The sequence below is a fragment of the Equus przewalskii genome, chromosome 12, assembly GCF_037783145.1.
Source record: "Equus przewalskii isolate Varuska chromosome 12, EquPr2, whole genome shotgun sequence".
Lineage (NCBI taxonomy): Eukaryota > Metazoa > Chordata > Mammalia > Perissodactyla > Equidae > Equus > Equus przewalskii.
This window is the reverse complement of record NC_091842.1, coordinates 39,711,853-39,739,017: the sequence shown is the minus strand read 5'-3', so window position 1 is coordinate 39,739,017 and position 27,165 is coordinate 39,711,853. Positions and strand designations below refer to the sequence as shown.

At 40.0% G+C, this 27,165-nt stretch overlaps 1 protein-coding gene across 11 annotated transcripts in view; it reads right to left on the bottom strand.

Moving 5' to 3' along the window:
- The window catches only part of ZNF200 (zinc finger protein 200), a 70,545-nt gene extending 43,493 nt beyond the window's left edge, over positions 1-27,052 (bottom strand). For 2 of the 11 annotated variants that reach the window (XR_011524571.1, XR_011524572.1), the window contains exons 1-5: positions 26,557-26,738; positions 25,465-25,797; positions 24,750-24,841; positions 24,301-24,424; positions 7,077-7,333 (exon numbers count right to left, since the gene is read on the bottom strand). Coding sequence is in view for 8 of the 11 variants with exons in the window: in XM_008521123.2 (XP_008519345.1) it covers positions 15,926-16,683; positions 24,301-24,424; positions 24,750-24,841; positions 25,465-25,711 (1,221 nt within the window). In the remaining 3 variants the exon portion in view is untranslated. Of the gene's footprint in view, positions 1-6,608; positions 7,334-14,374; positions 16,684-24,300; positions 24,425-24,749; positions 24,842-25,464; positions 25,798-26,018 lie in introns of those variants that run through there. The other 9 variants (XR_011524573.1, XM_070566952.1, XM_070566950.1 and 6 more) reach the window with 9 other exon arrangements.
- Between the last annotated feature and the right edge of the window lie 113 nt (positions 27,053-27,165).

Here is a 27,165-nt window from a genome sequence, read left to right as displayed (position 1 = left end):
TTAATAACCTCTCCTTACTTCACTTACTTGTAACATCACTTTTATCATTAGCAAAATACTAATCTAATATCTAATGTGTGTTGAGAACTTATTATGTGCTAGGCAGTTGGCCAAGAATTTTCTCTATAATATCTATTTTAATAGTTGTAGCTATGAGGTAAGTATCATTACCATCCCCACTCAAGGCCATCCCCAGGTTTAGAGAGATTGATTGTCTCAAGGTCCTGCAGTTAGGACATGGTGGAAGCAGGATTCTGACACATCCGGCTCCTTGACCAAGGACATCCTCTGAATGACTCTGTGAATTCATATAAAGATATATAGATATATAAATAGAAATATAGATAGATATAGATATATTTTTAGATTCTCTGTTCTGATACATTGGCTGAGCTATTATTATTATGCTAATACCATGATATTTTAGTTTGAGGCTTTTTTAAGCTTTATAATACTTTGCAATATGTGGTAGGTTATTCTTGAAAAATTATGCCAAGATACAGGTATAGGAATGTTTATTATTATAAGCATGCATAGACATAACACTTGGAAAACCCCAAGTGTCCATCTAAAGGGGAGCAATTCAGTAAATTATGAGCCAACTTTACAATGGAATACAATACAGCCACTTAAAGAAGACAGTAGATTTATGAGTTCTGATGTGGGAAGAATTTGTAAGATATAATTTGAAGTGTTTTACAGAATGATCCCTTTTGTGTAGATAAAGATAAAGGATTATAGGAGTGATGTTAACATCATGGCAGGATGAGTTTCTCAGAAATCTTTCCCCTCCAATATACAATGAGAAAAACATTCATACTTCAACAGAGGACATCCAAACACAACACAAAATATCGGGGAGACCCACACAGCCATACAATGGAGGGCAGAAAGGCTGGAGGCCCCCTCAGAGGAGGTGGAATAGGGTAAGAGATAACTTCGTTCCCTCCCCTAAAGACTGCAGTCCAGACTGTGGGAGGCCTCTGAGAGGGAAGCAATGGGGGAGGGGATGTTCATTCACGGGAACATCAAGGACTCCAGAGGGCCCTTGCAGCCTAGAGGGAAGCCCTCTACCGGGGCAAAACCTTGTGTGTGTGGGGTGACCTAATCAAGCCAATCACCCCAGGAGAGCAGATAGTGAGAGCAGAGGGAGAAAACCCAGAGAGCATGCAGGAGAAAACACCCCTCCCCCTACCTGCTCAGCATGGCTCCAGCCCCTGGGGTTTCCACTGAAGACAGAGGGCTCAGAATACATGGCTCTTGATCCCCACCCAGTGGCAATAGGTGGCAACTGTGGCCTAATAATGCCAGGATGTGAAAAAACAGAGCCACGCCCTCTAGCAATAGCAACCATTATATTAGATTTCCAGACTAGAGAGAAAATGACAAGTACCCAGAAATCAGCCCTGAGGATGTGGAAATATGTAATCTAAATGACAAAGAATTCAGAAGAGTGATCATCAAAAAACTCATGAGGTAAAAGAAAATGTAGAGAAACAATTCAACAAGTTCAGAAGCTACTTCACAAAAGAGATTGAAACTCTAAAGAAGAATCAATCAGAAATATCAGAGATGAAAGACACAATGGAAGAAATAAAACAAAATATGGGTTCCCTGAGTGCTTGAGCAGACACCATAGAGAAGCATATCAGCGTAATCAAAGATAGACATGTCAAAACGCTCCAGATAGAGGAAGAGAGAGAACTAAGACTAAAAAGCAATGAAGAAAGTCTTTGAGAAATATCCGACTCAATTTGGAAATGCAACATAAGAATTATAGGTATTCAAGAAGGAGAATGCAGTAGAAAGCTTGTTCAAAGAAATAATAGCAGAGAACTTCCCAAACCTGGGGAAAGAAATCCATGTGGAAGAGGCTGCCAGATCTCCTAAATATGTCAATGTAAGAGGACTTACTGCAAGACATATAGTAGTGAAACTGGCAAAACTGAGCAACAAAGAAAGAAAAGTAAGGGCAGCAAGGCAAAAGAAAATAACCCACAAAGGAACTCCCATCAGGTTTTCAGCGGATTTCTCTGCAGAAACCTTAAAGGCTAGGAGACACTGGAATGACATATTCAAATCTTTGAAGGACAAAAACTTGCATCCAAGAATATTCTATCCTTCAGATATGATGGAGAAATAAAAACTTTCCTAGACAAACATAAACTAAGGGAGTTCATAGCCAAAAGACCCCTACTACAAGAAATGTGCAAGAAGGCCATCGTACCTGAAAAGAAAAGGGAGAAAGGGGTACAAAGCACAGAGTAAGGAGTTAAGTAGGTAGACAGAATCAGAGCAGGATAGCAAATACTCAAATATAGCATTAAAGACAAAGGGAAGGAAAACATCAAAAACAAAGATAATCTTGTCATTTTAACCATAATCTCATAACACAAAATGGAATAAGATGTGAGAAAAACACCTTAGGAGGGGAAGAGGAAAGGGACTGAATCTGTTTAGTCTAAGGTAATTAGAGGCCATCAGAAAAGGGACTATCTTATCCACGAGATTTTGAATACAAACCTCAGGGTAACCACTAAACAGAAAAGCAGAACAGAGACACAAATAATAAGGAGAAAACAAAGAAACACAGCGTAAAAAAACTACATAACTTTATTGGTAGACTAAAATACACAGGACAAGAAACAAAAGAAATGCAGAAGAACTGAAAACAAGTGATAAAATGGCAGCATTGAGCCCTCATATATCGATACTCACCCTAAACATAAATGGATCGAATTCTCTAATAAAAAAAGACACAGAGTGGTGAGATGGATTAAAGAACAAGACCCAAGAATATGCTGCCTCCAGGAAACACATCTCAGCTCCAATGACAAACAGAGGCTCAGAGTGAGGGGATGGAAGACGATACTCCAAGCTAATGGCAAACCTCCAAAGAAAGCAGATATTGCAATACTTATATCAGACAAAGCAGACTTCAAGATAAGACAGGAAAAGAAAGACAAAGAGGGGCAGTATACAATGATCAAAGGGACATTCCATCAAGAAGACATAACACTTATAAATATCTATGCATCCAACACAGGAGCACCAAAGTACATAAAGCAACTGTTAACAAACCTAAAAGAAGACATTAATAATAACACAATAATAGTAGGGGACCTCAACACTCCACTCACATCAATGGATAGATCATCCAGACAGAAAATCAACAAGGAAACAGTGGAATTAAATGAAAAGCTATTAAGTCCAGATGGACTTAATAGACATATATAGAATATTCTGTCCAAAGCCAGCAGAATACATGTTTTTCTCAAGTGCACACAGAGCACTCTCAAGGATAGACCATATGTTGGGAAACAAGGCAAGCCTCAATAAATTTAAGAAGATTGAAATAATAACAAGCATCCTTTCTGATCACAATGCTATAAAGCTAGAATTTAATTACAAGAAAGAAGCTGAGAAAAGGACAAAGATTTGGAGACTAAACAACAAGCTATTGAACAAGCAATGGATCATTTAAGAAATTAAAGGGGAAATAAAAAAATATCTGGAGACAAATGAAAATGAAAACATACCATACCAACTCATACGGGATGCAGCAAAAGCTGTATTAAGAGGCAAATTCATTGCAATACAGGCTCACCTTAACAAACAACAAAAAGCCCAAATAAGCAATCTCAAACTGCACTTAATTGAATTAAAAAAAGGAGAACAAACAAAGCCTAAAGTCAGCAGGAGAGAATAATAAAAATCAGAGCAGAAATAAATGCAGTAGAAAAAAAGGCAGTAGAAAGGATCAATGAAACAAAGAGCTGGTTCTCTGAGGAGATAAATAAAATTGACAACCCCCTAGCCAGACTTACAAATAAAAAAAGAGAGAAAGCTCAGATAGATAAATAAAATTAGAAATGAAAGAGGAGAAATAACAACAGATACCACAGAAATACAATGGATCATAAGAGAATACTATGCAAAACCATATGCCAACAAAATGGACAATCTAGAGGAAATGGATAAATTCTTAGACTCTTGCAATATCCCAAAGCTGAATCAAGAAGAAACAGAGAATCTGAATAGATGAATCACAAGTAAAGAGATTGAAACAGTAATCAAAAACATCCCAAAGAATAAATGCTCAGGACCAGACAGCTTCCCTGGGGAATACTACCAAACATTTAGAGGGGATTTAATATCTATCCTTCTCAAACTATTCCAAAAAATTAGGGGAGATAGAATACATCCTAACACATTCTATGAGGCCAACATCACTCTGATACCAAAGCCTGACAAGGACAACACAAAAAAGGAAAACTACACCAGGCCAATATCACTGATGAACATAGATGCAAAAATCCTCAACAAAATATTGGCAATCTGAATACAGCAATACATCAGAAAGATCATACATCATGATCAAGTGGGATTTATTCCAGGGACACAGGGATGGTTCAACATCCGCAAATAAATCAACGTGATACACCACATTAACAAAATGAGGAATAAAAACCACATGATCATCTCAATAGATGCAGCATCTCAATAGATGGAGAAAGCATTTGACAAGATCCAACAGCCATTTAGGATAAAAACTCTTAACAAAATGGGGCAGAAGGAAATTATCTCAACATAATAAAGGCCATATATGACAAACCCACAGCCAACATCATACTCAGTGGGGAAAACTGAATGCCATCTGTCTGAGAACAGGAACAAAACAAGGATGCCCACCTCACCACTCTTATTCAACATGGTACTAGGGGTTTTGGCCAGAGAAATTACGCAAGAGAAAGGAATAAAAGGAATCCAAATAGGGAGTGAAGAACTGAAACTCTACTGTTTGCAGACGACATGCTCTTATATATAGAAAACCCTAAAGAATCCATCGGAAAACTATTAGAAATAATTAACAACTACAGTAAAGTTGCAGAGTAAAAAATCAGTTGCATTTCTGTACTCTAATAACAAACTTACAGAAAGAGAACTCAAGAATACAATTCCATTTACAATTGCAAAAAAAAAAGAATAAAGTACCTAGGAATAAATTTAACTAAGGAGGTAAAGGACTTATACAATGAAAACTGTAAGACATTATTGAAAGAAATAGATAATGACTTAAAGAGATGAAAAGAGATTCCATGCATAGGGATTGGAAGAATAAACACAGTTAAAATGTCCATACTGCCCAAAGCAATCAACATATTCGATGCAATCCCAATCAGAATCCCAATGACATTCTTCATGGAAATAGAGCAAAGAATCCTAAAGTTCATTTGGGGCAACCAAAGACCCCGAATTGCTAAAGCAATACTGAGAAAAAAGAACAAAGCTGGAGGCATCACAATCCCTGACTTCAAAATGTACTACAGAGCCATAGTGATCAAAACAGCATGGTACTGGTACAAACACAGATACACAGATGAATGAAACAGAACTGAAATCCCAGAAATAAAACTGCACATAGGGGCTGGCCCTGTGGTCAAGTGGTTAAGTTTGTGCGCTCCGCTGCGGTGGCCCAGGGTTTCGCTGGTTCGAATCCTGGGCACGGACATGGCACTGCTCGTCAGGCCACGTTGAGGCGGCGTTCCACATGCCACAACTAGAAGGACCTGCAACTAAGATATACAGCTATGTACCAGGGGGGATTTGGGGAGATAAAGCAGGGGGGAAAAAAGAGGATTGGCAACAGTTGTTAGCTCAGGTTCCAATTAAAAAAAAAAAAACACAAAAAACTGCACATATATGGACAGCTAGCCTTCAACAAAGGTGCCAAGAACATACAATGGAGAAAAGACAGTCTCTTCAATAAATGGTGTTGGGAAAACTGGACAGCCACATGCAAAAGAATGAAAGTAGACCATTATCTCATGCTATACACAAAAATAAACTCAAAATGGATCAAAGACTTGAAAATAAGTCCTGAAATCCTAAAACCCCTGGAAGATAATATAGGTAGTACACTCTTTGACATCGAACTTAAAAGGATCTTTTCAAATATCATATCTTCTCAGACAAGGGAAACAAGAGAAAAAATAAACAAGTGGGTGTTCATCAGACTAAAGAGCTTCTGCAAGACAAAAGAAACTAGGATCAAAACAAAAAGACAACCGATCAATTGGGAGAAAATTTTTGCAAATCATATATCTGATAAGGGGTTAATCTCCATAATATCTAAGGAACTCACAAAAAAGGAACAACAAAAAACCAAAAAGCCTGTTCAAAAAATGGGCAGAGGATATGAGCAGACACTTTTCCAAAGAAGATATACAGATGGCCAATAAACACATGAAAAGATGTTCAACATCACTAATCATCAGGGAAATGCAAATCAAAACTACACTAAAATACCACCTTACACCTGTGAAAATGGCTATACTAAGACTAAAAACAACAAATGTTGGAGAGGGTGTGGAGAGAAGGTAACCCTCATCCACTGCTGGTGGGAGTGGAAACTGGTGCAGCCACTGAAGAAAACAGTATGGAGATTTCTCAAAAAACTAAAAATAAAAATACCATATGACCCAGCTATCCCACTACTGGGTATCCACCCAAAGAACTTGAAATCAACAATCCAAAGTAACATATGCACCCCTATGTTCATTGCAGCACTATTCACAATAGCCAAGACATGGGAGCAATCCAAGTGCCCATCGACTGATGATTGGATAAAGAAGATGTGGTGTATATATACAATGGAACTTCTCAGCCATAAAAAAGGAAAAATTCACCCCATTTGCAACAACGTGGAAAGACCTGGAGGGAATTATGCTTAGCGAAATAAGCCAGACTGAGAAAGACAAACATCAGATGATTGCACTCATATGTGGAATACAAATAAACACACGGACAAAGAAAACAGTTCAGGGATTATCAGGGGAAGCGGGGTGGGGGTGGGCACAGGGGGTGAAGGGGAGTATGTACATGGTGACAGACAAGAAGTAATGTACAACTGAAATTTCACAATGATTTAACTATTATGAACTGAAATAAATACATAAATACATAAATAAATAAATAAATAAATAAAGGATTATATTGGCACAACTTTTTTTAGAAGAGATACCCAAAAACTCTTAATCAGCTCTAACTTTTCTTGTTAAAACATATGGACTTACCTCATTCTTTTTAAGAACTGCATAACATAGGGGCCGGCCAGGTGGCGCAGTGGTTAAGTTCACATGTTCCGCTTCTCGGCAGCCGGGGATTCGCCGGTTGCGATCCTGGGTGCGGACATGGCACCGCTTGGCATGCCATGCTGTGGCAGGCGTTCCACATATAAAGTAGAGGAAGATGGGCATGGATGTTAGCTCAGGGCCAGGCTTCCTCAGCAAAAAGAGGAGGATTGGCAGTAGTTAGCTCAGGGCTGATCTTCCTCAAAAACAAAAACAAAAACAAAAAAAAACTGTATAACATATGTTTATCAAATTTATCAAAATAAGTAAATAAAGAACTCCCAGCCTATTTAGTTGACATATGACATATAAATGTGATTGATGAACATTTAGGTTGTTCCAGTGTTTTATCATTGCAAATGTGCTGCATAAGACATTCTTGTGCATATAACTTTGCTCAGATGTACAAAAATATCCATTCAGACCACACTATTCCCATTTCTGAGTTCTTTAAATTTCCTTTTTGCTAGAATGTAAGTCCCATGGGGACAAGGATTTTATCTGTTTTGATCACTGTTTGTAATAGATTACCGTTGAGCACATATTCAGTCCCCACCCCCTCTTGGGGTAACATAGTCTTTCCTATTCTATTCACTTTGAACTTGGCTGTGTGACTTGTCTTAGTCAGCAGAATGTCAGTAGTCAAAACATAAGACCTTAAACCTGCTTGCACAGCTTGGCTTGGCTCTTGCACTCCTGTGATTCCCACAAGAAGGACCTTCACCAGGTAGCTGCTGCCCCTGTAGTCCAGGCTCCAGAATGCTGCATATGAATCAAACCCGAATCCAACCTGAAGTCTAGAGTGAAGCAGAGCTACCTCAACCAACCTGCAGGCCCGTGAGTGAGAAAAATAAACATATACTATAATCCACTGGGTTTTGGGATATCTTTCCCACAGTACCACTGCAGCAATAACTGAATTATTCAGTACCAGATGTGGAGAGTATTGTACAAAAAGCATAAAATACGTCACATTGGTCTCAGGACCAGGCAAAGAAATTGTTATAGGAGGATGGAAAATGGTCACCGTGTTGTGTAATGGTGAAACATGTGGTAAAACCATTGCCTTCAGTAACTTGGCCAACTTAAAGAACTTGTGGCATTTGCCAAAGAAGGTTTGAGGCAGAACATGGGTAGTTGAACATAGAACATAGGTTGACTGTTGATAGCTGATTTTGGTTAGATAATTCAAGAAAAAAATAGTCCAATGAATTCAGGAAATAACTGACTAGTTTTTTAGGAATAATTAAGAGGGAAAATAGAGAGCCCAGAAGTTGTACAGTTAGAACGTGCAGCTTTTTCACCAGATCAAAGTTGTGGCCATTTAAAACACATGAACCCCCATATATCCATCACCGAGATGCAGTAATTTTCAATTCATGGGCAATATTGTTTCACCAATACCCCTAACTTCTTTCCCTTGCCTGTTTTATTTTAAATTTCAGGCATCATTTCATCCATGAATATAGGATAAAAGATAAGGTCTCTCGCTCTCGCTCGCTCTCTCTTTTTTTTTTTTTAAACATAACCACATATCATTATCATGCTTTAGAAAATTAACAGTAATTCCTTAATTTTATCAAATATTTCTAATTGTCTCATTAAAATATTTTTTTTCCACATTTTTGAATTGGGACTCAAAATCTTCACATTACTATTGATTATATATCTTAACTATTGTTTAACTTCTCATTTAAATTATAAGCTCCCAGGGCCAGCCGTGTGGCCGAGTGGTTAAGTTCGCCTGAAGCACTTCAGCAGCCCAGGGTTCGCTGGTTTGGATCCTGGGCATGGACCTACACACCACTCATCAGGCCATGCCATGGCAGCATCCCACATGGAGGAGCTAGAATGGCTTACAACTAGGATATACAACTATGTATTGGGGCTTCAGGGAGAAAAAAAAAAAAAGAGGAAGATTGGCAACAGATGTTAGCTCAGGGCCAATCTTCCTCACCAAAAATAATAATAAATAAATAAACTATAAGCTCCCCTTTCATATCTTTTGTTCTTACAATATATTTTTTACAGAAATTGAGCTATTTGTCCTGTGTAGTCTCCACAGGCAGGATTTTGATCCTTGCATCTCTATGGTGTCTTTTAAAATGTTCCTCTGTCCCCTGTAAAATGGAATTTGGATCTGGAGGCTTGATCAGATTCAAGTTCAATTTTTTGGCAAGACTACATCATAGTTGGTGGTATGTTTTTCAACAAGAAGGTAAAACGTCTAGTTCTTTTTTTTTCTGATGTTAGTAGGCATTGATGCTTAATGTTAAGATCCATGAATTCATTACTTGTTGCAAGACAGTGATTCTTTAATTTTATTATTCTTTTTTCATTTACTAACTAGAATATTCCTGTAAAGAGAAACGTCCCCCCTACCCCCCGCTATTTGGTTCCCCAGCATTTTGTATAAAAAAGGCAGGATAAATGCTAGATTCTTTCATTTTGTCTACATGTGTTCAAAATAATGAGCTGGTTGAATAGCAGCCTCCAATGATAACCAACTAGTTTTTGTTTTTTAAGTATAATTATAAACTCAAAGATTTAGACATATTTGATATTTTTCAATAATTATAGTCATTATCATTATTGATTCTCAAATTGCCCTATCTTTGGCCATCAGGAACCTCTATAAAGTTGGCTTCTGATTTCTTTTGGCAGAATCTCGGTAGTCTTTTGATAGCATCCTTGCTATCTGGTATTACAAGATGTTCTAGACTCATTCTGTACATTTTCTGCCCCAGACCTAGAATTGGCTATTTCTCTAAAGTACCTGTCTCCTTTTATTGGGAAATGGTGCTCACTGCTGCTGAGCTGATCATTTTTCCCATGCTCTTTCAGTAGACACAGTTAGGAAACATTTTCTTAAGATAAAAATACACCATGAGCTCATACTGATACTTCCAATTCAAATTTAAAACTACAGAGTTTTCTCCTAACCTCTTTGATGAAACATTTGTATCTTCTATCTCCCATGGTGAGACAATGTCAATGCCACCAGGCATAATAGAGTGTGACATAATCCTTTACTTTCTTCCATGATAACAGTCTCAGAATAGCGGTGGGGGAAATCAAGATTCCTGTTATAGCCATTTTGAATTTGAGATGTCCATTAGACATCCAAATGGAACTATCAAGAAGGAATTGTATATGTAGGTTTAGACATCAGGGGAGAGGTTGGAGCTGGAAATATACATTGGGGAAACATCAGCATATAGACAGTATTTGGGAAAAACTGATATCTTAACACTGCTCAGTCTTCCTATCCATCAACATGAAATAGCTGTCCATTTATTTAGATCTTTGGTTTCTTTCAAGTTTTGTAGTTTTCTTCTATAGATCTTGTACATATTTAGTTAGATTTACACCTAAACATTTTTTTGGTGTACTAATAGAAATAGTGTTGTATTTTTAATTTCAAATTCCACTTGCTCATTGCTGGTATATAGGAAAGCAATCGACTTTGGTAGATTAGTCTTGTATCCTGCCACCTTGCTATAATCACTCATGAGTTCCAGGAGTTTGTGTGTGTGTGTGTGTCTGTGTGTGTGTGTATCTGTGTGTCTGTTCTTTGGGATTTTCTACATAGACAATTATGTCATCTGCAAACAAAGACAGTTTTATTTTTTCCTTCCCAATCTGCATATATTTTCTTTCTTTTATTTGTCCTATTGCATTAGCTGGAACTTTCAATATGTGTTGAATGGGAGTGGTGGGAGTGGATATCCTTGCTCCTGATCCTTGTTCCTTATTCCTGATCTTACGTTGAAAGTATCTAGTTTCTGTCCATTAATTATTATGTTGGCTGTAAGGTTTTGTACATGTTCTTTATCAAGTTGAGGAAGGTCCCCTCATTCTTAGTTTGTGAACGTTTTTATCATGAATGGGAGCTGGATTTTGTCTAATGCTTTTTCTACATCTGATGATTACATGATTTTTCTTCTTTAGCTTGTTGATGTGATGGATTACATTCATTGATTTTTCAAATGTTGAACTAGCCTTGCATATATACTTCATTTGGTCATTGTGTATAATTCTTTGTATACACTGTTGGATTCAATTTGCTAATATTTTGTTGAGGATTTTGGCAGCTATGTCCATGAGAGTAATTAGTCTATAGTTTTCCTTTCTTGTAATGGATTTGTCCAGTTTGGGCATTAGGGTAATGCTGGCCTCATAGAATGAGTAAGGAAGTGTTCCTTCTGCTTCTATTTTCTGGAAGAGATTGTAAGAATTGGAAAAATTTCTTCCATAAATGTAGAATTCACCAGTGAAACCATCTGTGGCTGGTGCTTTCTGTTTTGGAAGGTTGTTAATTATTCATAGTTTAATTAAGACAAGTCTATTCAGATTGTTTTTCCTTGAGTGAGTTTTCAATTGTGTCTTTCAAGGAATTGGTCCATTAATCTCGGTTCCCAAATTTGTGGGCGTAGCGTTGTTCATAATATTCCTGCATTATCCTTTTAATGTTCATAGGATTTGTAGTGATGGCCTCTTTTTCATTTCTGATATTAGTAATTTGTGCCCTCTCTTTTCTGTTGTTGGTTAGGCTGGCTAGGGGATTATCGATTGTGTCAATCTTTTCAAAGATCTTTTCTTTTTTTTTTTTTTGAAGATTATCCCTGAGCTAACATATGCCACCAGCCCTCCTCTTTTTGCTGAGGAAGACTGGCCTTGAGCTAACATCTGTGCCCATGCCCATCCTCCTCCACTCTATATGTGGGATGCCTGCCACAGCATAGCTTGATAAGTGGTGTGTAGGTCCACGCCCAAGATCTGAACTGGCAAACCCTGGACCACTAAAGCAGAGCCCACGAACTTAACTACTGTGCCACCAGGCTGGCCCAGATATTTTCTTTTGATTTTGTTGATTTTCTCTGTTTATTTCCTGTTTTTCATTTCATATATTTCTATTCTAATTTTTATCATGTCTTTTCTTTTGTTTACTTTGGATTTAATTACATCTTCTTTTGTAGATCTTAAGGTGGAAACAAGATTATTGATTTTAGTCCTTTCTTCTTTTCTAGTATATGCATCCAATGCTATAAATTTCCCTCTAAGCATTGCTTTCATTGCATCCCACAAATTTTGATAAGTTGTATTTTCATTTTCATTTAGTTCAAAATATTTTTAAATTCCTCTTGAGACTTCTTCTTTGACCCATTTGTTATTTATGAGTGTGTTGTTAAATCTCTAAATATTTTGGGATTTTACAGCTTTCTGCTATTAATTTCTAGTTTAATTTCATTGTGATCTGAGAACATACTTTGATTTCTATTCTTTTAAATTTGCATGGCCTAGATGTCATCTGTCTTAGCGATGTTTCATGTGTGCTTGAGAAGAATGTGTATTCTGCTTTTGGTGAAATATTCTATAAATGTTCAGTGAAGTGTTGAAGGTGAAGGTGAAACTGGAATGGGCTCAAGAGAAAATGGAAAGAAGATGAGACCCACCCTACCAAATAAGGTTAATGAAAAGCACTGGGTTTTTTTTTGTTTGTTTTAAGACTGGCACCTTAGCTAACATCTGTTGCCAATCTTCAGTTTTGGTTGTTTTTTTCCCCTCCTTCTTCCTCCCAAAGCCCCCCCCCCGCCCAGTACATAGTTGTATATTCTAGTTGTAGGTCCTTGTGGTTGTGCTATGTGAGATGCCGCCTCAGCATAGCTTGATAAGCAGTGCCAGGTCGATGCCCAGGACCCGAACCAGGGAAACCCTGGGCCACCAAAGTGGAGCGCACAAACTTAACCACTCGGCCCCGGGGTGGCCCCAAGCATTGTTTTTATTAGCTTTATAATATTGCACCATTTATTCAACCATTTAGGTTGTTTCTAATTTTTCAGTCTTATAATATTATATTTTGCCTTGTATCATAAAAGGTAAAATGCTAAGGCAAAGAGTACTAATTTTTTTAAACATTCTTATCACAGTAGATGGATGCTATCATTCCTCCTTTGCCAAGCCGAACATTTACGCGCACACACAACCCTGCTCGTTCAATACACCCAAAACATCTTGTTCTTTCAATTTATAACTCTTAAGATTACTAGTAAGGCTGAATATTCCTATTTCTTTTAACCACTCATGTATCTTTATCTAAAAAGTATCTGTCCCTGTCTTCTTGTTATTGGAACATTCCCTCACGCTGTCCACTTCCTCCCCTATCTCATCTTTCTGGTCTCAGTTTAAATGCCACTTCCCCAAAGTCCTCTCTGGGAAATCCACCTGTAACACTCTCATAGAATCCTTTTCCTTCCTAGCACTTGTCACAGTGTGTAGCTGCATACATGTTTTTGAGATTTACTGAATTTTTCCCCCCAACCCCCTCAACAAAACTCCGTGGGTGTGTTGCTCCCCTTTACAACCCAGGGCCTGGTGCCCGCCTTTAGGGGATACGTGCCTTCAACTTGTAGTTGGTGTTGGAATCGGATCTTTGGTCCTTCTCATTTTCTAACTGGAAACCCATTTGTTGTGTTTGCTTTTTTTCATTAACTGGCATCAGGCTCCTTACTGAGCACTTAGTCGTCATCTAACAGCTTCCCTGTGCTCTCGCATTTGGAAGTGGTGGACCCTGGGCATACTGGCCCTGAGTCCCTGGGCAGGGGCAAAGGGCCCTCCTTTGTTGCCCCTCCAGGGTCTGGGGATCAGGGGCCGAGAAGTCGACGGGCCCAGACCCCACTCTCTGGGGACAGCAGGTCTGACAACCCTGACTGGGGGTCCTCAGGCTCTTGTGTACACTGCATCCTATGCCATGGAGGGCACCTCCCAGGTGTGGGAAGGTGGCTTAGGTCATGGGAGCATCACCTACCCACACGCCTTGGGGACTGTGTAGCCCAAAAGTTGAGCAGGAAACAGGATCATTTTGCGCCAGGGACCCCCCACCCTCTCCAGTCACTGCCAGGCAAGTGGCTCAGCCTTTACATTTTCTAGGTGTGCAGATGGCTCCTCTGCCCAGGTGGACCTTGGCAAGACTTCTGGAGGAATAAGAGAATAACGCTGTTGGCAGCCAGTTTGGTCCCTAGTTTTAAAGGATACCATAGGCTTGAAATACAGCTGATAAAGGAAAGTTTCTCTGTGGCCTTTAAAGTGGTTTTCTGTTGTTGTTTTTAATTAGGACTCAGGACTGAACTGTATCATAAAATGTCCTTCTTTTAGTATGCTTTGTACCAAAACAAAGCTTAGAACTATATGTTTAAAATAACAAAAAAATTGCAACAGGCAGAAAAAAAGAAACAAAACTATTATTTGTAGATGATATAATTTTAAACCACAAATTATAACAGAATTGAGAAATTATTGAAAATTAAGAACATTCAGTGATGTGGCTAGTTTCACAAATACATAATTAAAAATAACTTTCCTATGTAAGAGCAATAACCAACTAGAAAAATATAATGAAAAAAACTATTTACAATAACAAAATTGTATAGAACTTTCATGAAGAAAATTAGAAAAATTTACTCAGGAATATAATACTGTAATAAATGGAAAGGCATGTTCCTTGATGGGAAACAACATTTTTAAAGTGAACAATCTTTCCCAAATAGTTTATAGGATCAACCTATTCCAATCAAAATACTCATGTAAAACTTTGGGCAACCTAAAAAGGGCAAAACTGACCAAGAATCCTTAAAATCACACACCACAGGATCGGTCCCATGAAGGCACCGCTGGCCTTGCCTCCAGGCAGACAAGTCAGGAAAGTCTGGCTATCTGGAGGCCAAAGAGAACAAATATCCACCACAATGAAGACACTGGAATCCTGTCTCTTGAGGGGCAATGTGAGCTAGCCACTGGAGACATAATTTCTAAAAATAAAACACTCTGCTTGTGAGGTAGTGACCACCCATTGCCAAAGGTCTGATAACTGCTTAGAGGGGAATGAAGTATGTGGTAAGGTTATTGACCAGCCATGGAGCCAAGCCAACCTCTTTCTCCTCCTCTTCAGGCTCTTTGAGTTTCCTTCCTAGCAGGTGTCTTCTTGGCTCAGCAGAGGGCCAAGATTCTGAAGAGCTTTTCTAGTAGTGGGGCTGGGTGGCCAGGCCTGAGCAATCCAAACTTCTTTCAGCAAGGAAAAGGCATGAGAGAGCTGTTTGAGCCATTATAGCTGAACAAAATACAGTAAGAAGAGTAGACATTTTTAAATTATGTTCTGAAAAGGATTTCTGTAAAATAGTCACTTTTCACCACAAATTGCAAATATTACTGAAATTGTTAGTTTAGATCACATACAAATGACAGAGTAAGTCTTTGACATTCAATTGCTGTATTCTTCTATATTCCAAAGTAAACAATCCCTTTCAACACTCAAGCTTTAACAGGATGTTCTTAGAGGGTTATATGAATTGCTAATAGAAGCTGTTGGCTTAACCTATCAGTAGTTTGGTTCTTTCAGGGGAACACAGTCCCAGATAAGGACCTTGGCATTATTTCTCTTTTCTCAGGTGTGAATTCCTATTTGGGAGAAAAATGGACATACTTTCAGTACACAAGTCACTCTGTTCACCTTGCAAGTAAGCAGCCTCCAGACTCACATTCAAAGCCTTTCCCCCGAAAGGGATTTGTGACCTATACACTGTTGTGTAAGTTCACAAAAGAAAGCTCCTTAGTCCAAAAAGCCTGGCTGCTAACTGAGGTATAGCCCTTGAGGATGTGTTTCTTCTTTGTGAATTTTCTAAAAATTTGAGGTTTTAGCCAAAATGGGCATTTATCCAAATTTGGCTATAATGAGGTTTTCACATATTTCTATCTTTTCAGACAGCCTGGGAATTCCGAATTCCTTACGAAACATTTCAGGTTGAGGTAGGACCATCAGACCTTTCCCGATCACACTTCTGCTTTCGGGTCTTACAAGCTGAGTGGGTTTTTTCGTGCCGGGTACAGTTTGACAGCCGACCAAATCTTCTCCCACATTTTCTGCAACCATATGGCCTCTCAGCCTCATGACTCTGCAGATGAAGCACAAATTCTTCATTCCCTGGGAAGGTTTTCCCACACTCCGGACACTTAAATATCTTCTCCCTTATATGGATTCCTTCATGGCGACTCCGATGAGAATTCTGACGAAAGTTTTTCCCACATTGAGAACACGAATAAGGTTTCTCTCCTGTATGGATTCGCTCATGTTTATTAAGGTTTGTTTTATGATTGAAGCTTTTCCCACAGTGACTACAGTCATAGGGTTTTTCTCCAGTGTGAGTCCTCTGGTGGGAAATAAGGTAAGAACTTTCATTAAACTGTTTTCCACACAGTGGACAAGTGTACCATCTTCGTGTTCTTCGATTTCGGGTAAGTGCAGTAACATTGATATCCACATATTTTGAGAGTTCTTCTAGTGGAGTATCATTTTCAATGGTAACTAAAAGATTTCTCATTTTCCTTTCCTTTGGAATGGATGTATTTAGTCTTTCTTCTTTATGGCAATCTGGAAGTTGCTCAGAGACCATGGAACAATCCATTTTATCACAATCTGAAAACTGTTCTGTATGATTTTTATTCTCTACAGGTTCCTTCTGAAAATCTTCACTCTCAGGATTACTGTCATTGACTGCTGAAAACAGAGAGCATTTAATAACTTTTGAGGGATATGACACCAGGTGGGAAAAAACAAGTCAGATTTCTCATGAAACAATAACCTTGAAAGTCAGAAATCTGAGGACCAGCAAATAACTGCCATCACCACTCCTCTTCCACTCTTATTAAGGGTGGAATACATGACTGATAAATCTTTCCATACCCCACAATGTAAGCACACAGTCTTTTGACTTTTTTAAAAAATGAAATGAATGGGACTGAAAGACTTCATGTTTGTTTTCTGAATAGGCACAAATTAGTCCCTCACCAAGTTCATACTGACCTTATATTCTGTATAGAGCACTGAGCTAAGCACTAGGTGTTGCAGAACATAAATACTAAAGAGTACCAAGGATACTGGTCATAATCTTTAGGAGGCCAGTAAGTGAACAGTAAGATGAGTTACTTCCAGGTTTTCACTACATTAAATATTATAATAGTATAGCATTAGATAATACTACAATATTCTATATAGTGAAAAACCAGAAACAATTCAAATGACCAAAAACAAGGCATACCATATTCACAAATGGATTACTATTTGGGGATTAAAGTGATTACTACAACTGATAAAATGAAACTATGGTAGAAGTCAATGGTGGTCTTTTTGGGGGAAGAAGAGGAGTAGTGGCTGTGCAGGGGGCACAAGAGGGATTTCTGGGGTGCTAGGAATAGTCAATTTTGGGTGGCAGTTTCAGATGTGTATATTTTGTTAAAAGGTGAGCCCTACACTTATGATTTGTAGACTTTTCTGTATTTATATTATACTACCAAAAAAAGTGAGTGAAATAACAGATTATAACGACTAGGTAACAAAGTGGAAAAAAAGTATGCTGTGAACAGGTGGGGTGACAAGGGACCCCTATACTCTGGACAACTTACTGAAAATAAAGAGTTAAATCAACCACTTAGATATCTGGCTGATCTTGAAGCTGGAATGTGAATTTCTGCTGTATTTAGCAGTTTCACACCAATGGAGTTTTTCTTTGTAATTATCCATTTCAATTATTCTCTTAGGATAATGAAAATGCTGGGTCAAAGAATATGCCAATTTTTATTACGCCTTTTTTTTTTAAGATTGGCACCTGAGCTAACAACTGTTGCCAGTCTTCTTTTTTTTCTGCTTTTTCTCCCCAGATCCCCCCAGTACATAGTTGCATATTTTAGTTGTGGGTACTTCTAATTGTAGCATGTAGGATGCCACCTCAGCATGGCCTGATGAGTGGTGCCACATCCGTGCCCAGGATCCAAATTGGTGAAACCCTGGGCCACTGAAGCAGAGCACACGAACTTAACCACTCGGCCACAGGGCCAGCCCCCACAGCTCTTGATATGAACTGCCACACTGCTTTCCAAAGAAGATGTACCAATTTCAATACAACCATCAACATGTGGATATCAATTTTAACTAATCTTGCCAGCATTAGATAAAATTTAAAAATATTTAGTAGATACAAAATGGTTTCTCATTGTAGCTTTATTTTGCACTTTATTTCAAACTAGTAATTTTATCTATTGGGTGGGACTTTTATAAATTTAAAGAAATCTCATATATTCCAAATCTTATTCTCTTTGTCAGTCACTACTGACGTAAATATTTTTTTAATTTTTTAATTTTACTTTGTTGGTGAGGAAGATTGGCCCTGAGCTAACATCTGTGCCAATCTTCCTCTATTTAATATGTGGGACACCACCACAGCATGGCTTGATGAACAGTGTGTAGGTCTGCACCCAGGATCTGAACCCATGAACCCAGGGCTGCCAAAGCAGAGTGTGCAAACTTAACCACTACACCGCTGGGCCAGCCCCGAGGTAAATATTTTTTAATTGAAGTCTTCCTCTATAACTCTATAACTTGAAACCAGAAAAAAAATACCAGTCTTTCAAAATCTGATAAATTTCTACTCTGTTTTTTGGCCATTCTTTTATGATTTATTTTTATGGTTAACTCCAATACATTTGGAATTCAGTATCACACTGTGTTATTGTTTGAAACATGTCTAATGTTGGTAAAACCAGCCAGAATATCCATTTCTACCTTTTTAAAAATTTTTGAATCTGACTGTATTTACAGTATAAATGAATTTTATATGCATTTGGAAACCAAAAAATTCATGACTTGCTTTATTGCAATATTCGGTTTATTGTGGTGGTCTGGAACCAAACCCTCAATATTTCTGAGGTATGCCAGTAGTCTCTTTTTATTCTTCTGTTGTTTCTTTAGACAATACATTTCCTTTTTCTCCCCTTTCTTATATAAAAGGTAGTATACTGTGTATATTTCTGCTACTTACTTCATTTCAATCGCTATATTCCAGTGCACAGAGATTATCATGGTATGATACATGGACACACCATATTCCACCAGTCCCCTGCCGACACACACAGACTGTTTTCATCCTTGTGTTTTTTACAAAGAATATCACGATGAATAACCTTGTTTGTACATTATTTTGAATGTGTGCCATGGCTATTATCTGTATGTCAGATTCCCAGAGGTGGGACTGCTGGATCAAAGGGTAAACACATCTGTAACATGGGTAATTACAGATTCCCAGATGGAGGGACTATACCATGCTGCATGCCCACCAGCAACAGACTGTCTCCTAACTACCTCACCACCAGTGTAAGTTTCTGATTCCCATAATCTGACAGGTTAAAAAAAAATGGTAAGTCAGTAGAGGTTTAATCTGCATTTTTTTTTTTTTTTTGGAGGAAGACTAGCCTTGAGCCAACTACTACCAATCCTCCTCTTCTTGCCAAGGCAGACTGGCCCCAAGCCAACATCCATGCCCATTCTCCTCCACTATATAGGTGGGACACCTATCACAGCACGGCTTTTGCCAAGTGGTGCCATGTCCACACCCGGCATCCGAACCAGTAAACCCCAGGCTGCCGAGAAGCAGAACGTGCAAACTCAACCGCTGCGCCACCAGGCTGGCCCCTTAATCTGCATTTCTAATTGTAAGTAGGGCTGGACATCTTTTCATGTGTTTAAGGGTAATTTGTATTCCCAAGTGAATCTGTTGCTCTTTCTCTTCCCTATTTCTAGGTGCTCTTTATAAATTAGGAAGATTAGGCTTTTGTCTGATATGAGTTGTAAATATTTCCCATTTATTGCATTTTATTTGCTTATATATTTTTTATTTTGCCATACAGAATTTTTTTATTTTGATGTATTCAATATATCTTTTCTTTCAAAACTTCTAGACTTTTGAGTCTTAATTAGAAAAACCTTCCTATCCCATGGTTATAAAAAAAGGGGACCCAGGGGCCAGCTCCAGGGCTGAGTGATTAAGTTCAAGTGCTCCGCTTTGGTGGCCCAGGGTTTTGCTGGTTCGGATCCTGGCTGCCAACATGGCACCGCTCATCAAGCCATGCTGAGGCGGCATCCCATATGCCACAACTAGAAGGACCCACGACTAAAAGAATATACAACTATGTACCGGGGGGGCTTTGGGGAGAAAAAGGAAAAATAAAAATCTAAAAAAAGAATCCACTCATATTCTCTAATTGTGCTTTTATTTTATTTATTTTTTTAATACTTAAAATCTTTGATCCATCTGGAGTTTTACTTGGTGTGCAAAGTAAGGTATGATTCATCAAATGGCTACTGAGTTGTCCCAACACCTTTTAACAAAAAGTCCCTTTTCAGGGGCCAGCCCCATGGAATAGTAGTTAAGTTCCATGTGCTCCACTTTTGCAGCCTGGGTTCAGATCCCGAGCGTGGACCTACACTACTTGTCAGCCATGCTGTGGCAGCAACCCACATACAAAATACAGGAAGACTAGCACAGATATTAGCAGAGGGCTAATCTTCCTCAAGCAAAGAAAGAGGAAGAATGGGGGCTGGCTTGGTGGCACAGCCGTTAAGTTTGCATCTTCCACTTTGGCAGCTTGGGGTTTGCCAGTTCGGATTCCAGTGTGGACCCACGCACTGCTTGGCAAGCCATGCTGTGGCAGGTGTCCCACATATAAAGTAGAGGAAGATGGGCACTGATGTTAGCTCAGGGCTAATCTTCCTCAGCAAAAAAAAAAAAAAAAAAAAAAGAAGTCCCTTTTTACCTTGCTGATTGGAAATTCTAACTTGATCATAAACTAAATCCTCCTGTGTATTTGAGACTATTTTGGGACTTCTTATTCCATCTCATTGGTCTGTCTGATCACATGCCGATACCACAAGTTTTCCTAAGACAGCTTTAAGCCAATTATTACAGCATCAGCTTTTTTTTTTTTAAAGCCTTTATTTTTTTCCTTTTTCTCCCCAAAGCCCCCCAGTACATAGTTGTATATTCTTCATTGTGGGTCCTTCTAGTTGTGGCATGTGGGACACTGCCTCAGTGTGGTTTGATGAGCAGTGCCATGTCCGTGCCCAGGATTTGAACCAATGAAACACTGGGCCACCTGCAGCAGAGCGCGTGAACTTAACCACTCGGCCATGGGGCCAGCCCCGAAGACAGCTTTAGAGGTTCCTTTCACAGCTGATATACTAGAACCCTTCCCACCCCACTGCTCTTCTCCATTTTCCTAGTTACTCATATTTATTTTTCCATTTGAATATGAGATCAGATTGTCTAGTTCCAGGGGAAATTTTGCATTATATCATATGTAAATAGATGTAATTTTATCTTTCTCTTAAATTCTTATAGAAATAATTTCTTTCTCATTTAACTGCACTGGCTAATACCTGAAACACAATATTAAATATTAGTAGTGACACTGGGCTTCACTGCTGCATTCCTCATTTTAGGGGGAATGCCTCCAAGTGTTTCCTGTTAAAGACGATGCTGGCTGAAAGGATAAGTTAAGGAAATATCCATTAATTACTATTTTGTTAAGTGTTCTTATGAAGGGGTTTGTATTTTGTTAAATATCTATCAATAAATATGAAAATGATTATAGGAGTTTTGTTTTTATTTTAAGATGGATTATATTAATAGACTATTATTCAATCATTTTTGCATTCCTGGAATCTTATTTGGTCATGGCAGTTTTTATCAGGTTATGGTATCTTTGTTACACTAATTTCATTAAAAGAATTTGGTGGAAGTTTTCCTTCTTTTTGTATACTCTGGAAGTTTTCATAGCATTTGAACTGTCTAATTTTTAAAGATTTACAAGAACTTTCTGTGACAGAGACTGGTCCCTTTTCTTGGGGAGGGGGCTAGTTTTTTGACAATTTCAATTTCCTATATGGAAAAATCTATTTATTAGTCCCTCTGTTGTTTCTATTTTTAACTTATTGACTTCTAGTTATGTATTTGTTAATACTTTGCTTTCCTTTACCTTGTTGTTTTCCTAACTTTGAGTCAGAGGTTTAATTACTTTCATTTTTCTAAATTAATGAATATGTTTTCAACATGTTTTTTCAGCCACGAATTTTCTTCTGAGTACCACTTTAGGTTAAATCATAGATTCTGATATATAGTGTTTTCTAGAAAAATTATGCAATTTTAATTTGTATTTTCCCCTTGACCCAAGGTTACTTAACAGTTTTAAAATGTCGAGGTGGAACGAACTTTTTTTCTGATTTATTAATTTCTCGCTGTACTGCATTGTGATAGATCCCTTGGTATTATCTCTACTTTTTGGAATCTACGTGTCTTTGTCGCATAGTATGTGGTCAATTTGCATCCATCTTGAGAAGGCATATTCTCTTACCACAGTAGAGGGCAGGCATAACCATAACAACTATCTCACTGAGGATTTGTTTAAGTGTTCTACATTTTCAGTTGTTTTCACGTGGTTCACTTGGACTGAGACACATTCTGTCCTCCTCTGTCAAGGGCTCTCCTTTTATTTCTGTCCCTACGAGGTTCATTCCTTTATACTTTCCCCTTTGCAAACTGACCAAATGTTACTATTTCAACTATCAGCTCTATGCTTATGACCCCCAAATCTCTATGTCCTTACATGTGACCTCCAATCCCCAAAGGCCAAGTGCTCAGAGGATAATCTCATATTTCCTGCCATGGATCCAATCTCATCTAAAATCAAATCCATCTTCTTCCAAACTCTGCTCCTGTGTCTAAATCCTGCCTTGACCTTGTCATAGCTTTTTAGAGCTATACGTTTCACACTGCTTATCTCTTTATGTGAATGACTTATCTTACAAAACAAATTGGAAGCTCCTGGAGGGTAGGAATGGAGCATTATGTATCTTTTTAACACACTGAATATCAACTCCAGAACCCAGCCCTGCCAGATGAAAAAACAAGTAGCATTTATTAAATGTTGGTGAATGACTCTAGGCTTAAATCATCAGCTTCTGGGTATGGGCAAGGGAAGGGTGAGGATTAGGTCTCAAGGTTCATGGCCAAAGTGGTCCTGGAGTTGGCAACATACCCACCAACCAGTCACCCAAAACAAATGGCTAGCTTTGCTCAAGACTCAGCGTAAAAAATCTGATCTGCTTATACTTTTCCCTAAAATAAATAAAACATTACATAGAATAATCTATGGGAAATCAACCATGCCCATTATGTACCACAACCCTGACCATACGGTGTAAGACAACTATAGAGTTCAATAGTCATTATGGACATTTGTCACTCCAGGCAACTCACAAAATCTACTCTTTGCTCCACTTCAGCCTCAGAAGCAAACAGCCCTGATGGCAAGGTAAAAAGTATTAGGCACTCAGCAAAATGATTTTTGAGGGCTCCTGACTCTGGGGTAGCAGCATATTTCTAGAGAAAAACTGAAGCATCTCTAAGCAGCTTAGAGAGAAGCTGCTGCAAGATAAGTTCATATTAGTACTGAGGGCACTTGTTAACCATTACTGGGAAATGAGTACACATGAAGAAGGCCCCATTCACCAACCATATAGGAAATTCTCTGACAAAATTATGAGAAATGCAGCAAGGAGGCAGTATAGCTCTGGGCCAAGACTGCAAACTCTTCTGTTAGATTCCCTGAGTCTAAATCCAAATCCCTGCTCCACTACCTACTGATGTATGACCGTTAGCAAATTTCTTAACTTTTCTCTGCTTCAGTTACATCACCTATAAAATAGCAATAATTCCTTACCCCACAGTACTATTGTGAGAGTGACATAAGATGATACATGCATGCAAAGTACTTAGACTAGTGCCTAGCACATAATGGCATGCAAGTGCTTAATAAGTACTAGATATTATTTCCATCAACAGTGTATTCCACTGTTGGAATTCACTTAGGCTTGTAGGCTTCATAGCTATTGAACATCAAGGAAACAAAAGACTTAAAGAGTTAGTCATGTGTCCAATGAAAGCGCTAATTTAAAATATACCTACCGGGAGAATAGCACTGAATCCACAAAATGGATTCAGAAACAGTGTGCCTGCATTTTCTGTTTGAATGTTTGATATTACTACATTAGCCACAGGTTTGCTTACCAAGAGAAGTTCCCCCCACTCTACCCTTGCAGCCCTCAAGATACAGGGAAAATGACTACCCCCAGCTGGAGCAGGCTCTGCCAGAGGGGATAAAACAAAAATTAAACGTGTGTGTGTACATGTGCTTAGGTGGTGTGAATAATGTCTTGAAAAAGTCTGAGATGAAGCAGAAGAACATAGCATTCAATCTGAACACACGAGGGACTTGATTTTCTTACCGAGTAGCATCATCTCCCCAACACTGTCTCCTTCCTTCTCTGAGGTGGGCTGTTGGACAGGATCCAGGTTCACACATTCTTCTTGGGAGTGAAATACATTCAAATCCTCAAAGACCATCAGCTCCTAAAAGAGCAACACGTCCCACTCCTCTTAATAACAGAAGCTGCTTGACAGCCCTACTGGTAAGAAAGACTTAGACCCAAGATCAAGGTAGGGATGGCAAAAGGGATCTGTAAGTTCCATGCCGTGGAGCACAGACAAGAAAGCCAGGCTCAGAGAGGAGCTAAAGGAAAAGCAGAGGACAAACATCCAAGGAGGCAGTGATGAACAAGCCCACTCTCCTTGCTGACTCCCAATAGTGTGTTTTAATACAAGGTGGCTGAGAGGGAGGGCTGCAAGAGCAGAGAAGGAGGTGCACTCAAACAGTGAACGGGAAAACTGAACCCACCTCAGGCTTATCTTTTAAACACAGAGACACCGTCTCCTGTTTCTGCCGGATTCCTTCTCTGGGCAGAAGCTTCACTAAGGGATGAGGTTGCACTGGGGAAAGAGGAAGCTGCAGTTAATGGAAAAGTCAGTGACTCTACTATGGAGACTCTACCCACACCTTTAGACCAGAATGTCTTCATTCCTTCTGCAGGAAACTGATGGCTTTTTCTGCTCCTGTGAGTCCAGTGAGAGATCAAGCCATAAACCACAGGGTCTCAAACCTATATGGGGTCTCCTCATTATTAAAAGAATGATTTCCCTAAGCACCTTTTACTATTCCCATTACTACTAGAGAGAAGGTTAGGAGAAGATAGTCTGAAGATACCCACAGCAAACACAAAATTTCCAAAATTCCACATAAACTGAAGTCAATTCAATAATTTACTTACATTTCCTTATCCTAAAAAGATATATGCCCTGCCCTGCAAATGTTTGTGTAAAACTGACACTACCGAAAAGATGCGCACTGTTTATTCTATGGCCTTACACACACCCAGCAAACCGCACAAGCTCCAGCTTGAGAAAAAACACTCCCTCTCCCCAACTTGTTGACCTATTAGAATCAACTCCTTTTTGCAATTATCTACCATCCTGAACCATTACTAACATGGAAGTCTATCTCAGCCCCCAGTACCATTCCTTTCTCTTCTAGTGAAACAGCACCTCCTTCTTACCTCTGTTCTGAAGGTCTGAGCTCACATCCTTCATAATAACCAAGGTCTCCTTGACTTTCTGACTGGGCTGGACCATGCTTGGCTTGGGCAAGAAGGTAAGGAAGTGCTCCAGAACCAGCTGGTGGATGGTCTTGGGCCCACTAGTAGCATCTCGAAGTAGGTCTTGGCCCAGCTTGGAGTCTGGAGGAACTCTCAAAATAAAAGACCGCTTTGGCTTTGGGGGCATAGGAACCACTTTTGCAGCCATCACACCTTGAGATCACACACCACACTTGTTTCAGCAGAGCTTCGAGAGCCACTTCTTACTGAAGGAAATCTGTGGAGATAACCAAGCTGCAGATGAGAGAAACCATGGGTTAGCCACAAGATCAGGCAGGGCATGGCTGCCCTCCCATAGGTGGCTTGGGTAGTGAGACCACATGAGATCTAAATCAGAATGGAAAGATAAGCTGAGGTAGGAAACTCATAACTGAAAAGTAAGGTCCCTGAACCAGATACTCTTAGCACGGCCTGAAAGGAAGATCCTGAGAACGAAAGCCAAAGAATGTACAAACCTCAAGGGCCAAACGGAAGGGAGCGCAGGCAGTCGGCAGAAGACAAAGGACCAGCCTCCCAGAAATATGAAGTGCAAACACCACTGGGAAGAGTGTTTTAACTTAGGCGGGTGGAAAGAGAAATGGGCTAGAAGACATGAAATCTGGGGTCCAACACCGAGGGTATCTGCTTAGAAGTCAGCCTGGCCACTGACTCTGGCCGTACTGCGCCCCTTGGACCGCAAGTCTCTCGGATGCCCTTCAGAGAGCAGTTGATGGCTCAAAGAGCAAACTCAAGGCCGCATGAGGTGACCACACAAGGCCTGCTGACTCTGTTCTGCCGTCAATGCGCTGTTGAGAGCGGCAGGGAACATCCCACCAGGCCAGGCCCACTCTGGAGACTCTCCCACCGGCCAAGGGGCACCTTTACCGCGCCCCGGCGGCACTGCCTGGGGCGCATTCCCGGATCCCTATCTGGCCAGGCTCCCCCGGCAACAGACCACGCTCCGCTCCCCAGAGGCCACCTCAGCCTGGTTCCCGCCCTCGCGGAGCCCCTCACCTCTCGGGGGCCCTGTCGCCCCTGGGCGCTCGCTGAGGATGGCCCAGAGACCCGGCTCGGGGAGCGACCAGGAAACTAGGCGCGAGAAGCCAAGCCCTCCCCTCGCCCTTCCCAGCGTCCTCACAGGCTGCGAGCGACTATTGGTGTGCGCCGCCGTCAGTTAGGGAGGACGGCGAGGACGCGGTGCCTTCTGGGAGGCCGAACGCCTTGGCTGCCGTGACGTCACGCCCGGTGCCCCGTTTCCGGTGCGGAAGCCTGGTCTCCCCACTCGGAGCGGGCAGTCTGCGCTTGAGAAGGCGAGGCTCGAGGCCGGCCGGCGGAGCTCTCAGGGCCGGAGGGAGGCTAGGCTGACGGCAGCCGCTCTCTCTGTGGTTCTACCTGGGAGATGGAAAGCAGAAGGCAGCCTCCAGTCCTCCATGACGGGCTGGCACCACTCCAGGTACGAACTGTCAAACTTCAGGGCCTGCTGGGAAATGTAGTTCGGCTCCAAACAGCCAATGGGAGACCACTAGGCGCGGCGGTTGAGGCGGGGCAGGGCCTAGGCTCGACCGGAAGCGGATTGTCTTTGGGACCGGAAGGTTTACGGAGGCTGCAGCAGTTTCCGCTGCC